The following is a 19,567-nucleotide window of genomic DNA, read 5'->3' as shown; positions in this document are numbered from 1 at the left end:
CATGCCGTGTGGCTTCAGTTGTGTCCAGCTCTTTGTGACCCCGTGGACTGTAGCCCACCAGGCTCCTCTGTCCATGGGATTCTCCAGGCAAGAATACTGGAGTGGGTTGCCATGCCCCTGTCCAGGGGATTTCCTGACCCAGGGATTGAACCCACGTCTCTTCTCTCTCCTGCATTGACAGGTGGGTTCTTTACTACTGGTGCCACCTGGGAAGCCCCCTAAATGGCATACTTCATGGATTAAATTAAATATCAGAGGTTTTCATTGCAGGGCTTCCTCTTCCCCTACCACAATCTGAAACTTTAATGTTGAATTATCCAGAGTATTAAGTTTACCGATATTTGTGGAAAGTGTGTCCACTGTAGTTCGAGTGTATGAGTACATGTATGCTGAAATACCTCCTCATTTGAAAGATTATACATTTCAGAAGTATGTGTGAAGGTATGTGTGTAGATAAGAGATTTTTTATATTGCATAGAATTTGGTTTCTGCTCTAAACCTATGGGGATTCCCTGGTGGCTCAGACGGTAAAGCGTCTGCCTGCAATGTGGGAGACTTGGGTTCGATTCCTGGGTAGGGAAGATCCCCTGGAGAAGGAAATGGCAATCCACTCCAGCACTCTTGCCTGGAAAATCCCATGGACGGAGGAGCCTGATAGGCTACAGTCCATGGGGTCGCAAAGAGTTGGACATGACTGAGTGACTTCACTTCGCTTCACTTCTAAACCTACAGACACCATGTTGTAACTCTTTTGGCCTTAGCTGACTCTCATAATCAGCTTGAAAAATAAAGGGAGGAGGAAGAATTGTTGATCTAGAAAAATAGATCACCATTACATTTTAATAGTATTCATGATAAACTCTGCAGTTGTATTCACACTCTTTTCAGAGTAGGTTGAGCCCCATGACATAACTAACTTTTCAACAAACCCTAAATTCTTTCAGGAACACATGAAAACAGCAAATCACAGTTGATTTTAAAAAGTCCTTTTCTAATCTGATACACTGATGATTTCATTAACATTTTTCTTTCTCACTCATTATAGTAACAACATTTTTAGCTTTGAAAATGATATCTTTTGACAATTATGATGCTGAAGACAATTTAAATTCTAGATAAAGTGCCACCATGCAAAAGTCTGGGTAGAGATTTTTTCTGCATGGTTTACTGAGTTCTGACTCCATCAAGGCACCTCACCTCCTGATACTACAATCAGCTTTTCATTTCATACAGATCCACATCTCTTTTCATTGGCATTCTTGTCAAACTTTGTAAGAACAAGCCATCATGATCTAGCCCTGGAATTCAAAATCAAACTACCTCACAGCTGTCCCAGAAAATAAATGTATTTTAAAATGTATTCATATTCAGAGAAGATGCAAAACTAAAATTTATAGAAGCTGAGGTCAAATATTCTCTTTCTGTGGTATCTCCCATTCATGAAATATCCCCCTCTCCCTCTCTCTCGAAAGTATGGCTAGATGTATCTGTACAGAATCACAGGAGGCTATGCAAGATATAATCAAGTAACTCATATTTTATTGATATAATTAAATAAAAAATTTACAGTAATTAAGAGTTTGGAGACATAGCAGTATTTACTACCATTTATTCAACAACTGCTATTTTAGGTAATTACTTTCAAAGCAAGAATTATTAATTTCACTCTTCAGTTGAAGATTTGCTAAGTTTCAGCTTCCTGAAATGTGAAATGGGAGTATTCTTACTACCTCTTAGCTGTTGGTATTCAGTGGAATCACCCAGCCACCAAGTGGTAGAGCTGAGATTTGAAGGCAGGTCTTCTGGCTCCTAAGCCTGTTCATTTCCAAATGCCAAGATGCTGACCTTTATTAACTGATAGTAATAAAGTCACCACTGACTTATTTGCTGAATAAAAACAAATATAACAAAAAACTTTTTTAAACGTACTACTTTTAATTTTTTCACACTATAAAATACAATTATTTGTCTCACTGTAACTATAACAGTTGTAGTCCATCCCTATTTTCTTAAGCATTGGAAATATATGGAAATAGAAAAGGCTGTAGCTTTATAGTCAGAAAAATCTACAATCTAATTCTAGCTCCACAATTACTGTCTCTGAAGCCTTAACTAGATTTTTAACCCATCCCCAGCATTATTTTTTTTTCAGCTGGAAGATGGACATCACAATGCCTATAATACGGGATAATCATTCTAAGAATTAAATGAGATATAATCTGTAGTCTGTTCTTACACCATCAAGACACCTCACATCTTGATCCTATAAATCAGTTTTCTATTTCATAGAAATCCACATCACTTTGCACCAATACCCTTTGTCTAGCCAAGTACATGCAGAGTCAAGGTTTTTTAAAAAATGGGAACCATTATTACTAGCAAAAGTAATATCCAATAAATTGTTATTATTACTAAGAACAGTACTGCTGGAGGAAAAGTCTTACATACATCTGTATTTTTCTTCTAACAGGCCTTTGGAGAGAGCAATCAATCCAATCTTCAGACTCTGCACTCTTATTTTTCCAGTCCGGCCCCTGAAATTGTAAGAATCTCAATGTGTTATATGCCTTTAAAACTGTATAGGGTATGTTAATTATTTCTGGATGTCTATTTTCTTGAGGGTAAACCATAAAAAAGCTGCATCTTAATGCAACTTTCTATTCAATTTTATTTATTAATGTTAAGCCCATACCATAAGTTCATGACAAATTGTAACAGTATATCTGACTTAGTCTGGAAGAATATACAGCCTGAAATCACTTTACACAACATATGAACTAGAAAGAACAAAATAAAGCAAAATGACAGTGCTAATTATAAAGCTAAAAAGATTTCATTTTTATAAACACTGAATTAAAATTTGTTAATAATTATATATGCAATATACAAAATAGCTACTGATATATATAATATGCATGTGGCAATATAGTAAGAAAGGGATAATGATGTATCTAAAAACAGATGTAAATTAGCTCTATATTGAGGGTTTATAACTTGTTGAATACTTAAAACACTTGGTCTTCATTGTTTTTTTTTAGCTCTGTCAATGTGGTTTCTATAAATTACTACTGCAGTTATAATAGTCAATGATCTTAAACACACAGGTGTGCAATCTTTATTTGGGGAAGTATCAAATTACAATTAAATACAAAATTTATTTAATTAACCCTTCATATTATGCCAAAGAGAGACCATTTCAATTTCACATATACTTTGAGTAGAAAAATAACTTTATGTTTAAAAGCACGGATTTTATTTATTTTTTTGTTAAAGAATTTTAACAAAAGTTAAAACATTTTGTTAAATTTGTATTTATTCTTTTGTTAAAGAATAAATGAGTTGCTTTATCAGATGTCATGCTGTACTGGATCTTGGGGCTGTGGAAAGGAAAATGCAGAAGCTACAAACACTAATAACACATGATCCTTGCTGTGAAATAACACACAGTCTCGAAAAAATAAAGATATAAAGACTGCTATCTTTACTATTTCATATAAACAGGATTAGTTTTCAATTTCAGTTTTTATTGTGAATTTTCTTACATTTTCCATACACAATTACAACACATTCAAAACCTATAACTAAATGTTTACATAATTATATGAGTACATAAAATGTAGTAATTCATAACATTTAAAAACATATAAATATTTGTCTCATTTAATTTTAGGTAGTCTTATTGTCAAACTGGACTTAACTCTGGCTTATTGATATTTTTATTATTAATGCTAATTGATATCTTTCATTCTCAAATTATAAATAGTCAAGTAAGTTTCTGTATTCACACTATGACATATAAAGTATAAAATAAGTTTATAAAAAGGAAAACATGCTTAGGGATTAGTAAAATGCATTTTCAAATAGTCCCTTGTGGAAATTCCTTGACTGTCCAGTGGTTAGGACTGTGTACTTTCACAGACGAGGACCCAGATTCAATCCCTGGTTGGGGAGTCTGCAAACTGTAGGGCACAGCAAAAAACTTTAAAAAAAAGTCCCCTGACAGCCTAGAGTTTATAATCTATATTAAATCATACCCAACAAACATACTTAACCCTTACTATGTATGTGTACAACATTCAGAATTGACGTATGAAATAACTAATACTTAAACTTTAAAATAAATATACCCATTTAAGCAGAAATCTACTCTATATACATTCCAGTTTCTCACAATTATAGAAACACAGGTTTCAAATTAGCCTTAAACTGAGCCATGCTATGAAATGTGTTTCTACTTCATATTTTTAAGGTCTTTCCTAATTATCACATGAAAAGAAGACTGTGTCTGTTTTTTACCCTCCAAAACTCAGGAAATTATATTCTCTGGACAACAGACTTGCAGAAAATAACAAAAGGCTGTGCAAATGGACTAGCACATGAATGTGGCTAAGAACAAAGTAAGCCCTTAAGTGGAAAAAAAAAGATCAAACTCATACATATTGGAGGCTGACCTCCAGTCTATGGTGACAGTACAACAAAGGATCATCATCAGGAAGACTATTGAAAATGTCAATCATCCATTCATTGCACCACCAATGACTATGGAGGCTTACTGAGATCCCAGCATCGTTCTGTATACCATAAGTTTAAGACACGATTCCTACCCATGACTAGCTGGACAGGTGAGACAAGAAAACAGCTAGAGAATCACAAGGAAATACAAGACCGATCTTATGCATGGAAATAATCAAATACAAATTGGTGTTTAGCCTAAGTAGTTACTAGCCTCACGATATTTGATAGAGAAGATAAGTCTAAAATCAGACATTGAAGACATGACGCAGCTGGACTACCCTGACTAGGAGAAAGCGAATTATCATAGGAGAAGCCCAGACAAGGGGACAGGGAAAGGGGATATGAGCACTAAAGTCAAGACTCATCAGGCACAGCAAGAACTTGCATCAAGGGTACATGACTGATAATGTTGCTGAGGTTATATGGACCCAGATGAGAGAGGGCTTTAATATTAAATATGTTGCAGAATGTGAAAGAGAATAGGGAGACAATAAAATTTTTCAGTGAGTAACATAACCCTATATTTCAGTATTTAGTTCCCTGATAGTTTTCATAAATTCTCCTGAAATTAACTCAACCAGAAAGATATGTATTATACTTTATAAATAAAATTATATCCACCTTGGATAGTGGGGAAAATGACTTAACAGTGCATCAAATGAGATTAATATTTTCTGCAGGGACAAAAATATTTAAACCAAATAATCCAGACTACTGCTTTAAATCTTGATTTAAATGAACTCAATTTCCATTAAATTTAAAAGGAAGATTGTGGAATTAAGACTTTTTAGCCCAGGAAGATCAAGACTGAGTGAGGCTGTGAACACATAAATGGAATCAATCTTATCTTTATAGTTTATAAGGTACTTTCTAAATATACGATATCATTTGCCCTTCACAATCACTTATGTATGAGAAGCAGAACAGATAATTTTATCTCAGTTTTTCATCTGGAAAAATTAAGATGCCAAAAATTAAGTGGTTGCCAAGTTGTAAAGCAACCAGTACCAAAAATTTGAATTCTTATCCTCCACAACAAAAGAAAATAGATTTTTTTTCAGACAATTCAGAATATTAGAAGGTGGCACATGTTAAAAGCCGAAAGAAACAGCAAACAATATAATTTATAAAGTCCCATTTTTCTTAGATATAGCAGTATAGTAGGAAACATCAAGTGATCGTCAAAAAACCTGGATATTAGTTACATATCTACCACTAATATACAGTAGGTAGCTGTGGATAAATTGTCTTATCTCATTGGGTCAGTTTCTCAATCAGTAAAAAGAGGACAGAATGGAAGATCCTTGAAGTCCTTCTGCTTCCAGAATTCTAGGACCTCCTGTGTGTGTATCATTTGTTATTTCAAGAGCTGGTTGAATATATTTCAAGAGCTGAAAATACCAGGTCTTGTTGCAACATGTTACACAAAGCAATGCAGTTATATATATACAGTTAATAGATGAATGTCAGATTAACTGAATGAAGAGAAGAGTTTGGTCATGATACCATTTCCAAGTTCAGAGACTTTTTAGGGGTCCATGATGTCCTGGTGCATTGAATGCTGTAGATCACAGTTCTATCAGTTTCTCAAAGGAAACTAATGACTTGAAAACAGCTAATAACTCTTGTGTGAAGTGAAGTGAAAGTCACTTACTTATGTCTGACTTTTTGTGACCCCGTGAACTATAAAGTCCATGGAATTCTCCAGGCCAGAATACTGCAGTGGGTAGCCTTTCCCTTCCTCAGGGAATCTTCTCAATCCAGGGATTGAATCCAGGTCTTCAGCATTGCAGGAGGATTTTTTACCAGCTGAGCCACAAAGGAAGCCCAACATCTCTTATTTAGATAAATGAATAAGTCATAGTTGCTACAGAAATTTGGGTAATTAACTCTGGCCCTCTGAGACTACCATCAGAGGAGTAACTGTTTCCTTAGGTGAATTAGTGGCGTTTCTCTTCAAAATGGAAAACTCAACTGAATGGCCACTGCTCTAACCCAGCATGGTTGTTGCAGTTTCTTTGGCATGCTGTTGTTGTTCAGTTGCTAAGTCATGTCCCTTTCCTTAATGTCTCCTGGAGTTTGCTCAAACTCATGCCCATTGAGTCAGTGATGCCATCCAACCATCTCATCCTCTGTCACCCTCTTCTCTTCCTGCCTTCAATCTTTCCCAGCATCAGGGTCTTTCCCCATGAGTCAGCTCTTTACATCAGGTGGCCAAAGTATTAGAGCTTCAGTCTCAATTATCAGTCCTTCCAGGGAATATTCAGGGTTGGTTTTATTTAGGATTGATTGATTTGATCTCCTTGCTGTCCAAGGGATTCTCAAGAGTCCAGGACTCTCTTTGGCATGGAAAGGGGATAAATCCTAAAAGCTCTTTTCTTTTAAAAAGGAGAATTTCAAAATACTGTCTTTCTAAATAAGAAACACTTATCTCTGTGTTGCATTTCTCATGTGTTCACATTTGATGGTAGAAAGTGATAATATGCCAAAATTTAACTCCCTGGAATATGAATCACAACATTTCACACACTGCTTCCTTCCCAACTAAGTGGCACTGTTCCCTGTGGGCAGTCCAGTGAAGACATCATATGTATGTGTTATGGGCTGAGCTACGTTCCCCTAAAATTGATATGTTTCAGTCCTAACTCCCAGTACCTGAAGATGCAACTAAATATGGAGAGTCTTAAAATTGGCAATTAAGTTAAAATAAAGCATATAGGGTGGGCTCTAATCCACCATGATTAGAGTTTTTAAAGAACATTAGGACACAGACATACCCAGAAGCAAAACCATGTGGGACACAAGGAGAAGACAGCCATCTAAAAGCCAAGGAAAGAGGCATCAGAAGAAATCAGCCCTGCTGACATCGTGAGTTTGGACTTTCAGTCTCCAGGACTGTGAGAAATAAATTTCTGTTGCTTAAGCTACCTAGGCTGTGCTGTGATACTTACGGAAGCCCAAGCTGACTAATATAGTGTGTTAGAGTCACAGATAATGCCGAAAGAGGAGGGCAATTTAATATCTTCTCCAGTTCTTCCTTACAATATAGATCAAAATGCACACTTCTTCCAAACTCCATAGAGCTAATGAAGTTCTTAACTATAACTTTCTGGGACATAAAATTAAGTGATAAGCTTTGTAGATAAAACACCTAATTGATCTGTTATTTTAGTGAATTTACTACAGAAAATGTCTCTTACAGGTTTAAAAAAATTGAAGGCCAACTTAACAGTGAATTAATGCTAACAGTCATGATTTATCCTAGAAGTATAAAAATTGGAGTAAAAATGAAATGTATTAAAATGTATTAGACAAGGAGATAGCAAAGCCCATGTTCATCATGGTAATGGAGATTCATGCTATCTGTTCTTCAGTGAGTTTCTTAAGAGTTCTCAACCACACAATGGCAATTTGATTATTAAAAAAGGCTTTGTTATGATATTCGTAAGTAATGAATGATAAAAGATTTTTCTAACCAGAAGAATAAATGAAATTTTAATTAAATCATCCTGAAAGCTATTGTAACTATCATTTACTTCTTATACAGAATCAGATGCTTGCATTTATGAACTATCATCTATTTTCTTTCACTCTAAATCAAATAAAAAACGGACAAGCACAAATTTTCATATAGCTAATTAATGGAAAATAACTTTCAGAGTCTGAGAGAAAAACAAAAGTTCTAATTTTCTTATTTCATCTTTGCATACTTTAACCCCCTACCAGAAGAATGAATAATTCCTAATGTTTCAGAAATGTCAGCCCACAGCAGGGCTTTCTAGAATTGATTATTTCACAAATGCATTGTCACATTCAAGAAAGTCAAATTAATGGCAAATGAGTCATGCTGGAAGTAGGGAGTGCTCTCTCTGTAACACTGAGTATCTAATTAAATTACAGATATTAGAGTGGCCTAAAGCATAAGTTATTTAAAACACAATATATACACATAACCACAATGGCAATAAATAAAGCCAATACCAAAAGAGAAATTAAATCCTTTTAACTGCCATCCAAATTGCTCTTAAGTAGTCATACAAAAAAATGCAGAGTGGATTATTATGAACCAATAAATCTGTAAACTCAAAACAATAAATATTAAATTTTTTCTTTTGAAAAAATACTATAAAAAATTGAGGAAGGAAATCAGACTTTTTTCATTAGGTTTCCTCCAGCATAGAGACTAAAAACACTACAAATTTGACCATCTTTATAAACTGAAGCAAGATCTTAAAATCATAGATGGACATTCTTTTTTGTTCCATTGTTGGTTAAGAACTCAATTTTTGGAAAGTCATTCCTTCTCAACAATTAACATAAATATTTCCACTGGGAAAAGTACTTTGAAAGTACTTTCTTAAAAATCCAGTTACAAAAATTCAGATATTTTACATCATCAAAAAATATCATCCAATGATTACATTTTAATGAAAAGAACGCAAACTTACGTATCATATACATTGAGTAGCCAGTTGAGACACATATCCACACAGAGAGGAACGTTGACCAGATTCTTATGCATTTGTTCAAGGCCATCATAAGTTGTTGTCAGACAGTTAATGACATCTGGAACACTAAGAAGCTGATCATTTTGGTTCAGTTTGTGCTGTTCGAAAACTTCATTTGTTGTATTCAACTCTAAGAGATCCACTAATCAGGTGAGAAAAAGGAATATGTACAGTCACTACATTACATAACAACATTGAAACAAAGTCACTTCCAGTCTTGAGTTTTAGCTTGATTCTTCAATTTAAGAATCTATCCTTTTAACTAATTTCAATTTTTAAAAAATAAATAGCATTTCCATTCTTACATCTCTAAACTCTTCTTTTATCCACATCTCTTACATTCACACTTTTGAATCTATACTCTTGACATGTCTCAATATGACCTCATTTTTCACTCTATAGAATATTAGTTTTTCCTATTTTATTTTTCTGGTTTTCCTCTCTTCAGCCTCTTTGTACTTCTGAGTGTAGGAAAGCATAAATCTCTAAGTCTATTCCTTGTGGGGTGTGTGTGTGTGTGTGTGTGTGAGTGTGTGTGTATGTGTGTGTGTGCACTCAGTCGCATCTGACTCTTTGTGACCCCATGGACTGTTGCCCACCAGGCCTCTCTGCCAATGGCATTTTCTAGGCAAGAATACTGGAATGGATTGCCATTTCCTAACTGTAAGAGTACAGAGATCTTCCCGACCCAGAGATCTAACCCGAGTCTCTTGCATCTCCTGCATTGGCAGGCAGATTCTTCACCACAGTACCACCTGGGAAGCTCTATTCCTTATGGTAGAACATCTAGAATATGACACTGCTCTTTTTCAAACTCCTGAGAACAGCCCACTCACCACTCTCCTATTAATTCTTTATATCACTGTGAAACTGATCATTCTTAGTTTCTCCACATGCACATGATTAAATACAAAGTTCACTGAAGATATTTAGTTCCTAAAACAGGTTCTGTAGAAAAATAATAGCTCTCTACTGCCTACTGAGTCAAGCCTTATTTATGTTCTAAGTCGCTTCAGTTTGTCCAATTCTTTGCAATCCTATGGACAGTAGCCTGCAAGACTCTTCTGTCCATGGGACTCTCCAGGCAAGAATACTGGAGTGGGTTGCTGTGCCCTCCTCCTGGAGATCTTCCCAACCCAGGTATCAAACCCATGTCTCTTATGTCTCCTGGCAAATGGGTTCTTTATCACTAGCACCACCTGGGAAGCTCAAGCTTAATTTATAAGGCCCTCAAAATCTGGCCCCAACCTGGTTTGCTTTCCATGACACTTTGGCAAATGTGTAACTTGTAACTAGGTAGGGGGAAAACAGGCTCACGGGCCAGGACACCCAGCCATGACTCTTCATGTATTTGCTTCCACTGCTTACTCTTCATGGACGGAACCTCTACATGGGCATGGCTGGTGCTAGAGCATGCAGGGTGGGCACAGAGGAGAAAGTAGAAGAGCCCTGCTCTCAAAGATCACCAGTCTGAGAAGGAGGATAAGCATTCTGATAACTTTAAAAATGCCCTAAGAGAAGACATCAATTTCTATGAGCGCTATTACTGCTAGGGGAGTAGAAGCAGCCTAGAAAAAGCTCCCTGGGAAGATGGGATTTGAAATGGACCTTCAACAATAGATAAGATACAAGAGATTCATGTAAAGCAAGGAAAGAATTCCAGGAAGAGAAAATTGCTTGAGAAAAGACAAGAATTCAAAGAAGTCTAGGCAGCTCCAAAAAATGATGATGGCAGTATGGATGGTGTGTGGTCACACGCTGGGGGGCATATGGTTACTGCGAGGCAGACACACAGAGGGCAGGCCATGTCGGCCCAGGGGAGGCCCTCCAAGGCCAGGAAGAACAGTTTGGACAAATAGAAGAACTTTACATAATCTTTTCTTTTAATTCACTTTGAGCCAATCATTAGCTAACTGAAAACAGGAAAACATGTTATATCAAACTACCACGTATCTATACATTTATTGAGTATGGAGATGCTGTCTAAATCTAAACCTGTAGGTTTGGAAAGTTACAGAACCCATGTGAACTTAAGGTGTGCTCAGGGAAACTACTGCATTATAAAATTCTTCCCCTATCACCATACTTAACTTTTTAACGTTAAAAAAATAAGCTTTAGAAAACTTTTTTTTAATATGTAAATAACAATTTTCTTTGTGCATGATACAAAATTGTTCCCTTAAAAATATAACCTGTGCTGACAGTTTAATATAATAAACAAATAGCTTCCTTTGTATTTTTGTTTTTAACCATTGAATAACCACTAATTTTGAATTTTTAAAGACATTTATGAAACACCATAGAATGATTTATTTTTTTTCCTAAGCTATCTACAGTGGAAAAGAACTGCTGTAAAATTGTACAGATTAAAATGATTTCTAAATCAAAAGAGAAGTCATTTCTTTCAACAGAGAGAAAGAGAGAATATAAAACACACACATCTAGATAAAAGATGAATCCATTTCCTTCAGACAGTAAAATGTCAGCTAATCACAAAAGTAACCTGTGTAAGTGTCACATGCATTCTAGATGGTGTCAGAAAAAAACATAAAGAACCATCTAGAATTTTCATTGTCATTTTTACCCCATTTCTTGGCACTGTACACTATTTTCAATTATAACCTTGAAGAGGACAGGAGTAAAATTCAAATTTGTTCTTCAGAGTGCTTGACAAAGAGAAGTGCCTAATAAATGACAGAGCCATAGAACTATAATTCCACACAGACACAGAGAAACATATTCAGATACTGCCAAAATGTTCTAAGTTTTCTGAATTCCAGCACTAATTCTGCCAGCAACATAGCACCGCTATTACATTCCCACATGGCATGAAGTGACAAAAGACCAAATTCCAAAAAGACCATTTCCTAGATCAGGTTGTCCTTGAATTTCTTCTAGAAAAGCCTCCTTTGTGATACACTTTGTAGCTGTGACAGTGATTTGCCACATCCCACAGACGACCATGTCTTCAATTTTCAGTGATTTATTCTGACACTTTACCTTAGTGCCTAAGCCAGGAATACATCTCCCTGAAGTGTGTCACATTTAGGTACCTTTAACGACAGACTACATTTAAATCACAGAAAATGATGATTTTCTCTTTTCAAAGAGAGACAAATGACAGCTCAGTCATGCAGCAAATGAAATAAACAGAAGAATCATTTTCTACCAACTTTAAGGCTTTTCTTTAAACCCACAATGAAGCAAAGGGGGTTGAATGGAATTGGATCACCTTTCTTCGGTTCTGCAAAAACACATACTGCTTAGCATCTGACCTTGGGCTTCTATGGCTCTCCTCCTCTTGACATGTTTAACCGTCCCTTCATAGCACCCTTCCTGGCTCCTCTTCCCCAGACATCTCAGAAGTGTCAGTGGTGCTCCAGGTCTCATGTCTGCCCTTTCCCTCTATAAGTCTGATGCTCTCGTTCACTTTCATTACTGCAGTTATTACTTCTCTCTGGAAGACTCTAGATGCTCTTTCTCATCTCCTGCTTGTATATCCAATCCACATTCCTGCTGCTTTGTTCCCAGTCGGAGCTATACTATCTTCTTCCAGGAATCTCCACCTTAATACATGCAAATAAAGGTCTTGCCTTTTCATGACACAGAAATCCAGAGATGGTTCGATAGATCACTGACTTAATAGACATGAATTTGAGCAAACTCTGGGAGACAGTGGAGGACAGAGGAGTCTGCCATGCTACAGTCCATGGAGTTGCAAAGAGTTAGACATGACACGAATTAGTGACTGAACAAGGCTGTTACTACCGTCCATAGATCATCAGTCTGTAACTCCCAAGATACCCTAACACTTTCTTTTCACTCTCTGCAATCTATCAAGTACCAAATCTCCCAGTCCTTAGTTCTCCCTCCTCCTCACAAATCTGTGTTCTCATCTCCCCTCCAACGCTCAGCTTTCATCATCTTTGACCTGAGCTCTTACTTTTCCTCTGTTCCCTTGGTATTTTGATCTTAGATATCACCTAACACAGAGGATGAGAGGGCTGGATGGCATCATCGATTCGATGGACATGAGTTTGAGTGAACTCTGGGAGTTGGTGATGGACAGGGAGGCCTGGCATGCTGCGATTCATGGGGTCGCAAAGAGTCGGACACGACTGAGCAACTGAACTGAACTGAACACATACATCCATGAGTGGCTCTATCTCCTAACTTACGCAAAACAGAAAGCATTCTATAGTACCTCAGTCTATAAAGAAAATATCCAAACATCAAATATAACACTGTGAGAGCTTGAAGAACAAACAAGTGTCACATTAGGAAAGAACTGAGTCTATGAGATGCAAAATCAGGAGTGACCTAATTTGGAGCCGAGTAGCCAAGAAAGTCTGGTTAGAGATGCGTGACAGTTAAACTAGGACCTAAAAAGAAAGAATGAGCTCTTCAGGCAGGAGGAGCAGAAAACAGAGCTTGCCCTTTCAGCATCCACTAGAACTGCAAGAGTCTACCGTGGGCCATGATGAATGAGGAGGATGGAGAGACTGGCCAAGGTAAAAGCCGTTCCATGCGGAGGGCAGCAAGACCTGTTGTAAGCAGGGGGGTTGTGTCTGAATTTACATTCCTTGAGTGTGGGAACCAAGTCTCTATTGTTTTATCCCCTGCCCAATCTTGGAGCCCAATAAATGAAAGAACAATGGTAGCAACAACAATATGCCCTCTTTGTGAGGACACTATGCTGGCGGAGATTTACACAGAATGAGAGACAACTGTTGACTCAAAGCAGGTGTTGATGCAGACGGCGCAATCCTCCTCACATTATCTGCCACACAAAGGCACGCGACGGGCGCTTGATGGGAGAGAAAGTCGTTACAGGCCATCATAAAGTTCTGGAAAAGCTGGAGGCAGGTGGGATTAGCTTGTAAATGTTTCCAAAAGAAGTAAAATTTTAACAGCATTGGAAGGGAATAAAGGGTTGCAGACGATTGCAGAGGAAGGGTCAAGGCATTTCAAGTAAACACAAAAGATGGGAGAGGAAGGAGGAGATTAATCATAAACAGGTGCGCTGGATCAGGGGCGCCAAGGCCCCACTAGGAGCTCAATGGGGCAGAGACAGCTGAGAAAGTGGAGCCCAGGTGGCCCTGAGGACATCGCCTGGAACGTTCACAATCAAACACAACCCAGCCCATTTCTAAGTGAGTGTCACTAAAGGTCGTTTAGTTTAGAGGTGGGAGGTATGTCTCTTCTGCTCCTCTCCAGTTTGAAGGGATGAGTTGAAGGAGAGAGTTTGTTCCTTAAGACTCAGAGAACCCACAGAATTAAACAAGTAAATGTGTTTAATCTGTTTATCTGCCCACAAGTATTACTGAGAACTGTACCTGTGTTCACAGTGATACAAAGCCATCTCCTGTCAATGGAGAGGGTTCCCTGATAGCTCAGTTGGTAAAGAATCCGCCTGCAATGCAGGAGACCCTGGTTCAGTTCCTGGGTTGGGAAGATCACCTGGAGAAGGGAAAGGCTGCCCACTCCAGTATTCTTGGGCTTCCCATATGGCTCAGCTGGTAAAGAATCCACCTGCAATGTGGGAGACCTGGGTTCAATCCCTGGGTTGGAAAGATCCCCTGGAGAAGGGAAAGGCTGCCCACTCCAGTATTCTTGGGCTTCCCATATGGCTCAGCTGGTAAAGAATCCACTTGCAATGTTGTGGCTGAGTCATCTGTCCTCATTCTACAGCTCATCCGGCCTGAGAAGTCCTTCTAGGTCTGTCAGCTGGACACCAGACATGCAGCTGAGCCTCTTTCAAAACTGTTGGCACCCTGGCCCGACTGAGCTCCCTAAAATTCCTTCTGTGTGCTCCCAATTCACTTCCTATTCCCTTCCGGCTGAACATACAGATCACCAGCCAGAGTGCGCAGGCTTTCTATTTGGGAACTGGTCATTCTGCCATCCTTGCTGTGACTGCTACAATCTGCCAATCATCTTTGGCGCTCAGGATGATGGGCTTCCAGACCATGTCAGCCTCTTGCCTATCGCGTCACTTGGAGGTTTTTTCAGCCCTTCAGATAGCTCTTCCACATGTAGCTTCCACCACATTAGTCGCTCAGTTGGGTCCAACTCTTTGTGACCCATGGACTGTAGCTCGCCAGACTCCTCTGTTCATGGGATTTTCTAGGCAAGAATACTGGACTGCATTGCCATTCTCTTCTCCAGGAGATCTTCCCAACCCAGGGACTGAAACTACATCTCTTGCATATCCTGCATTGGCAGGTGCGTTCCTTACCAGCTGAGCCACCAGGGAAGCCCATACATAGCTTAAGTGTTTCTTATTCTAAAGCTTTGCCTTGCTATATTTTCTTAGAATGGTTCTACACATCTCTTTCCTCAACTCTCCTCACATAACCAGCTTAAACTGTACTTTTCATTTCTACTGACCTAGCAGATTTTTAACTGTAATATATCATTTCTAAGGGTAACCTGCAAAGCTTCACTGAATGGCCTAGACATACAACAACTGTTAACAAAAGGTAGCAAAAAGAATATTTGGCATTATTCAAGTTATGCTGTTATAAACATAAAGGCACATGTCACTTTGCATATTAACTACCTGATAAGGCCTAAAAGTTCTTTGAGTAGACTCAATCATTAAAGCTATAGAATAGAAGCTACAGATAGAATGCAGATAGCATGAATCTATACTCTGTTGCAAAGCATTCATATTGATACTTAAATCTGGGTTATGGGAAAAGGAATAAGCCTTTAGTAAAACTATCATGTGTGTGTGTTAGTCACTCAGTCATGGCTGACTTTTTGCGACCCCATGGATTGCAGCCCACCAGGCTTCTCTGTCCATGAGATTTTCCAGACAAGGATACTGGAGTGGGTTGCCATTTCCTTCTCCAGGGGATCTTCCCAACTCAGGGATCGAACCCAGGTCTCCTGCACTGCAGGCAGATTCTTTACCAACTGAGCTATAAGGGAAACCCCAAATTATCATAGATTACCATTATGAACATAGTCTCTACAGGTTAAAGTTCATATTGATAATATTAAATGTTTCAAGACACTGTGTTACATGAACACAGAGCTTTAAATGAACACAAAATTGTGGTGCTGGAGAAGACTCTTGAGAGCCCCTTGGACAAAAGGAGATCAAACCAGTCAATCCTAAAGGAAATCAACCCTGAATATTCATGGGAAGGACTAAAGCTGAAGCTCCAATACTTTGGCCACCTGATGTGAAGAGCTGACTCACTGGAAAAGACCCTGATGCTGGTAAAGACTGAAGGCAAAAGAAGTGGGTGGCAGGGATGAGATCATTAGATAGCATCACTGATGCTAGATAGCATGCTATCTAACGATCTCATCCCTGACTCAATGAACAAACTCTTGGAGATGGTGAAGGACAGGGAAGCCTGGCGTGCTGCAGTCCTGGGGTTACAAAGAGTCAGGCAGGACTTAGTGATTGAAGAACAACAATGGTCAATTCAAATTTGGATCAGGAATATAATTTTTCAGTATTTCTTTATTATATGATTGCTCTGAATTAAACTGTTTCAAATCCTATGCTCCAAATGAATCCTACAGATGAATACAAAGTACTAAAAAGGCAATGATCTACTACTTCAATTCCTTGATTTAATCCTTTTAAATTGGGTGGCAGCATAATTTTTGAAAAAGCTTTTTATGTGACTCCTGTATTTTGGTTAATTTTGTTCTCCAACTGAGAATGGCATATGTTCATTTGTTTTACTACTTCATGCTTGCTGATGGGGCGAATAATAGAGCATTCACAGAAACACAGCCAACTCCTTGAGTGAGGTACACTGAAAATCAGATTAACTCAACAAACACATCACCCTCTTCATTTATCTTTGTCTTAAAAAAAAAAAAAAAAAACAAGAAAGGCAATCCAAACAGCAGAGTGATTCACTCTGGCAGAATAAACTCACAACATAGTGCTTTTTGGAGTCTTCGGATTTTGATGGCTGTACGGTAGGCAGAGAAACGTACGTTATTCAGGTCAGCTGAAATGGAAAATGGAACATTCAAAAAGCGTGCTTAGGATTGTCTAACTTACATTGAATGGCAAGAATATACCTGTTCCCTTCAATGATGGAAAATTACTATGTCTTTTCACATGAAAAGGTCTTTTCCTAAAATCCACAGCGTTTATAAGGAAATAATTAAATGTTCATCACACCATAGGCTGCCTTCTCTACTGCTAAGAGGGATTCTCTTCCAGGGCATTTCCCCACAAGGACAATCAGTTTTCTGCCACCTAGGCTGTCCATCTCACTACTCACAAAGCTAGTCTTATTTCTATACTCCTTCTGTCCTGCTCTATTTGCTTCTTCCACCCTTTAATCCATCTGGTTAAAATTATACAATAATCAATATTCAAACCTTTAGAAATAATAGATTAACTCCAGTTAATAATACCATATTGCCTATTCAAAAGTTGCCAAATGAACAGATCTTATAAATTCTCATCACAAGAAAAAGAATTATGTAACTATGTTTGATGATGGATGTTAGCTAGACCTACATGGTGATCATTTCACAATATATAAAAATATCAAATCATTATGTTGTACACCTGAAACTAATGTAATGTTATCTATTATCTTAATTAAAAAAAACCTGAAAGATTTAGCATCAAATTGAGAAAAAAAGACACTGGAACTTCTATCTTTGTCTTCTAAAGATAGAGTATCCATAAGAGAGATTAGAAGAGTTAGTCTCTAATTCTTAACACTGGCGTGCTCATTTTACAAACTAAAACAATCCAGTGGTTTGTCTTTTGTTCGTTCAACCTTTGTAACTGTCCTCACTCATCCAAGAGAAAGCTCACACAGAAGCCTGGTATATAAAGAGATAAAAGGAGTGCCCCCTCCTTGCTGAAATGGCAGTGCGAATGAGCGCCTTGGGGTGCCACTCGCCTTCTCCAATGGCACTTTAGATCCCCTCTAAGAAAATTCTTTCAAAGCCATTGGAATGACCTACGAGAAGCAGTAATAATAATCAGCTCACAGCCATATTCTACTGGAAATCTACAATGTTAGGATTCTCATCTCACGGGTTCTCATGCATTTTTATTAAAGTGAATTTAGCTTTTAATGATCACTTAGACAAAATGAAATTAGACAAGCTAATTTAATAATATTTAATAAATAAACAGTGAGCAAAAAGTAAATATGAAGCAGTGGATTACAGGCTGCTGTACTCTATTGTTTTTGTTTTCACACAAAGCTGAAGCTTAAGATGATACAATATGAGGGAGGTGAAACCAATTATACTTCTTTTAAAATCAGCCTTCTTGAGTTCATGCTATTGTGAGCCATACGTTCTCTTAAGAAAAGTAAAACCTGTTTAGTGCTTTGCCCTTAGAAATTCAACTGCTTTTACATGCCTGTGACTTGGTCCTGTAAACATAATATGCCATGTAAGGAAAACTGGTGACTAGAATCCATTTAAGAAATACAATTCTCAGTTGTTGAAGACAATTAATTACTATTAACTAAAATAATACTCACCAAGGGATTGAAAGAGTTCGGTCATTTTAGGATGATCCCAACAGGTTGTCTGTGTTTGATGACTAGGAAAAAAAAAATAATACATTTAAATAAAAGACTGTATAAAATAGTAATTGCCACACAGAAAATATGCAAAGTGAATTCTTATTCAAATTTTTAAGAATACATACAAAATTATCCCCTTGATGGATCACTTAGGCTTATTAATGTTTTGGCCAAAAAGCTTGTTTGGGTTTTTCCAGTTATTATGTGGCCCAGTTATTATTGTTCTGGCCAAAAAGCTCATCTGGGTTTTTCTGTAACATCTTATGGAAACCCGAATGAACACTTTGGCCAACCTAATACTTATATGAAACAACATTAGATTTTTGTTTGAGCAATTATATCATGACAGTATAGATGAATAAATATGCTTTATCTGTTTCAAAAAGAATTACAGCTAAAGATTAAAACCTAGGTATAAAATGTGACTGTCATGGACCCTGGAGCCTCAGGCTTGAGGCGGCCAGACAGGTGTAGGCTCCAAAATAACTACCTGTGTCCGGCTGATGTAGATTCTCATTCAGAATAAATTCTCTGAGAGCAGAAGTGCTCTGAAGAGTCGTTTAACTTTAGGAGTGCTAATCAAATTTCCAAAGAGGGAAATGAGGAGAACTGTGAATAACACCTCCATCACACAATCCACTGAGTCTTCCTCCTCTTTAGCCTCAAGTCTTTCCTTCTTCACTGTAAATGTGCCCTCTTCTCCTGTGGGGATTCACTCAGACCTCACACCCTTAGAGTACAAAGATTAGCACAAAGATTATCTTAAGTTGAAGACATCTGAGAATCAACAAATGGAGCAAGAAGCTTTGTCAGAGCTTCCTTTATCTGGCTTAAAGTAGTATCTTCTGGGAAACAAGGCTCTCCAAGAGTCTCAGGGCTATGAAAATAACAGAAAAAAACACTCACACCTGCACAAACAAATATTATCACAAACGTTCTTATCTCATGTTTGTTCTCCTCAAGAAACACGTGTGTTTCCTAAAGAAACCTACTGGGTCTTCTCATAAG

At 37.7% G+C, this 19,567-nt stretch overlaps 1 protein-coding gene across 10 annotated transcripts in view; it reads right to left on the bottom strand.

The window, feature by feature from the left end:
* The window catches only part of UTRN (utrophin), a 557,788-nt gene that overhangs the window by 59,454 nt on the left and 478,767 nt on the right, over positions 1-19,567 (bottom strand). For all 10 annotated transcript variants that reach the window (XM_070795583.1, XM_070795587.1, XM_070795585.1 and 7 more), the window contains 4 exons: positions 18,515-18,576; positions 16,931-17,005; positions 8,964-9,165; positions 2,449-2,534 (listed from right to left, as the gene is read on the bottom strand). In XM_070795583.1, coding sequence (XP_070651684.1) covers positions 2,449-2,534; positions 8,964-9,165; positions 16,931-17,005; positions 18,515-18,576 — 425 coding nt within the window. The remainder of the gene's footprint in view (positions 1-2,448; positions 2,535-8,963; positions 9,166-16,930; positions 17,006-18,514; positions 18,577-19,567) is intronic.

Source organism: Bos indicus, chromosome 9 (genome assembly GCF_029378745.1).
Source record: "Bos indicus isolate NIAB-ARS_2022 breed Sahiwal x Tharparkar chromosome 9, NIAB-ARS_B.indTharparkar_mat_pri_1.0, whole genome shotgun sequence".
Classification (NCBI taxonomy): Eukaryota; Metazoa; Chordata; class Mammalia; order Artiodactyla; family Bovidae; genus Bos; species Bos indicus.
The sequence above is the reverse complement of the archived record's forward strand: the minus strand, read 5'-3'. Positions and strand labels throughout refer to the sequence as shown.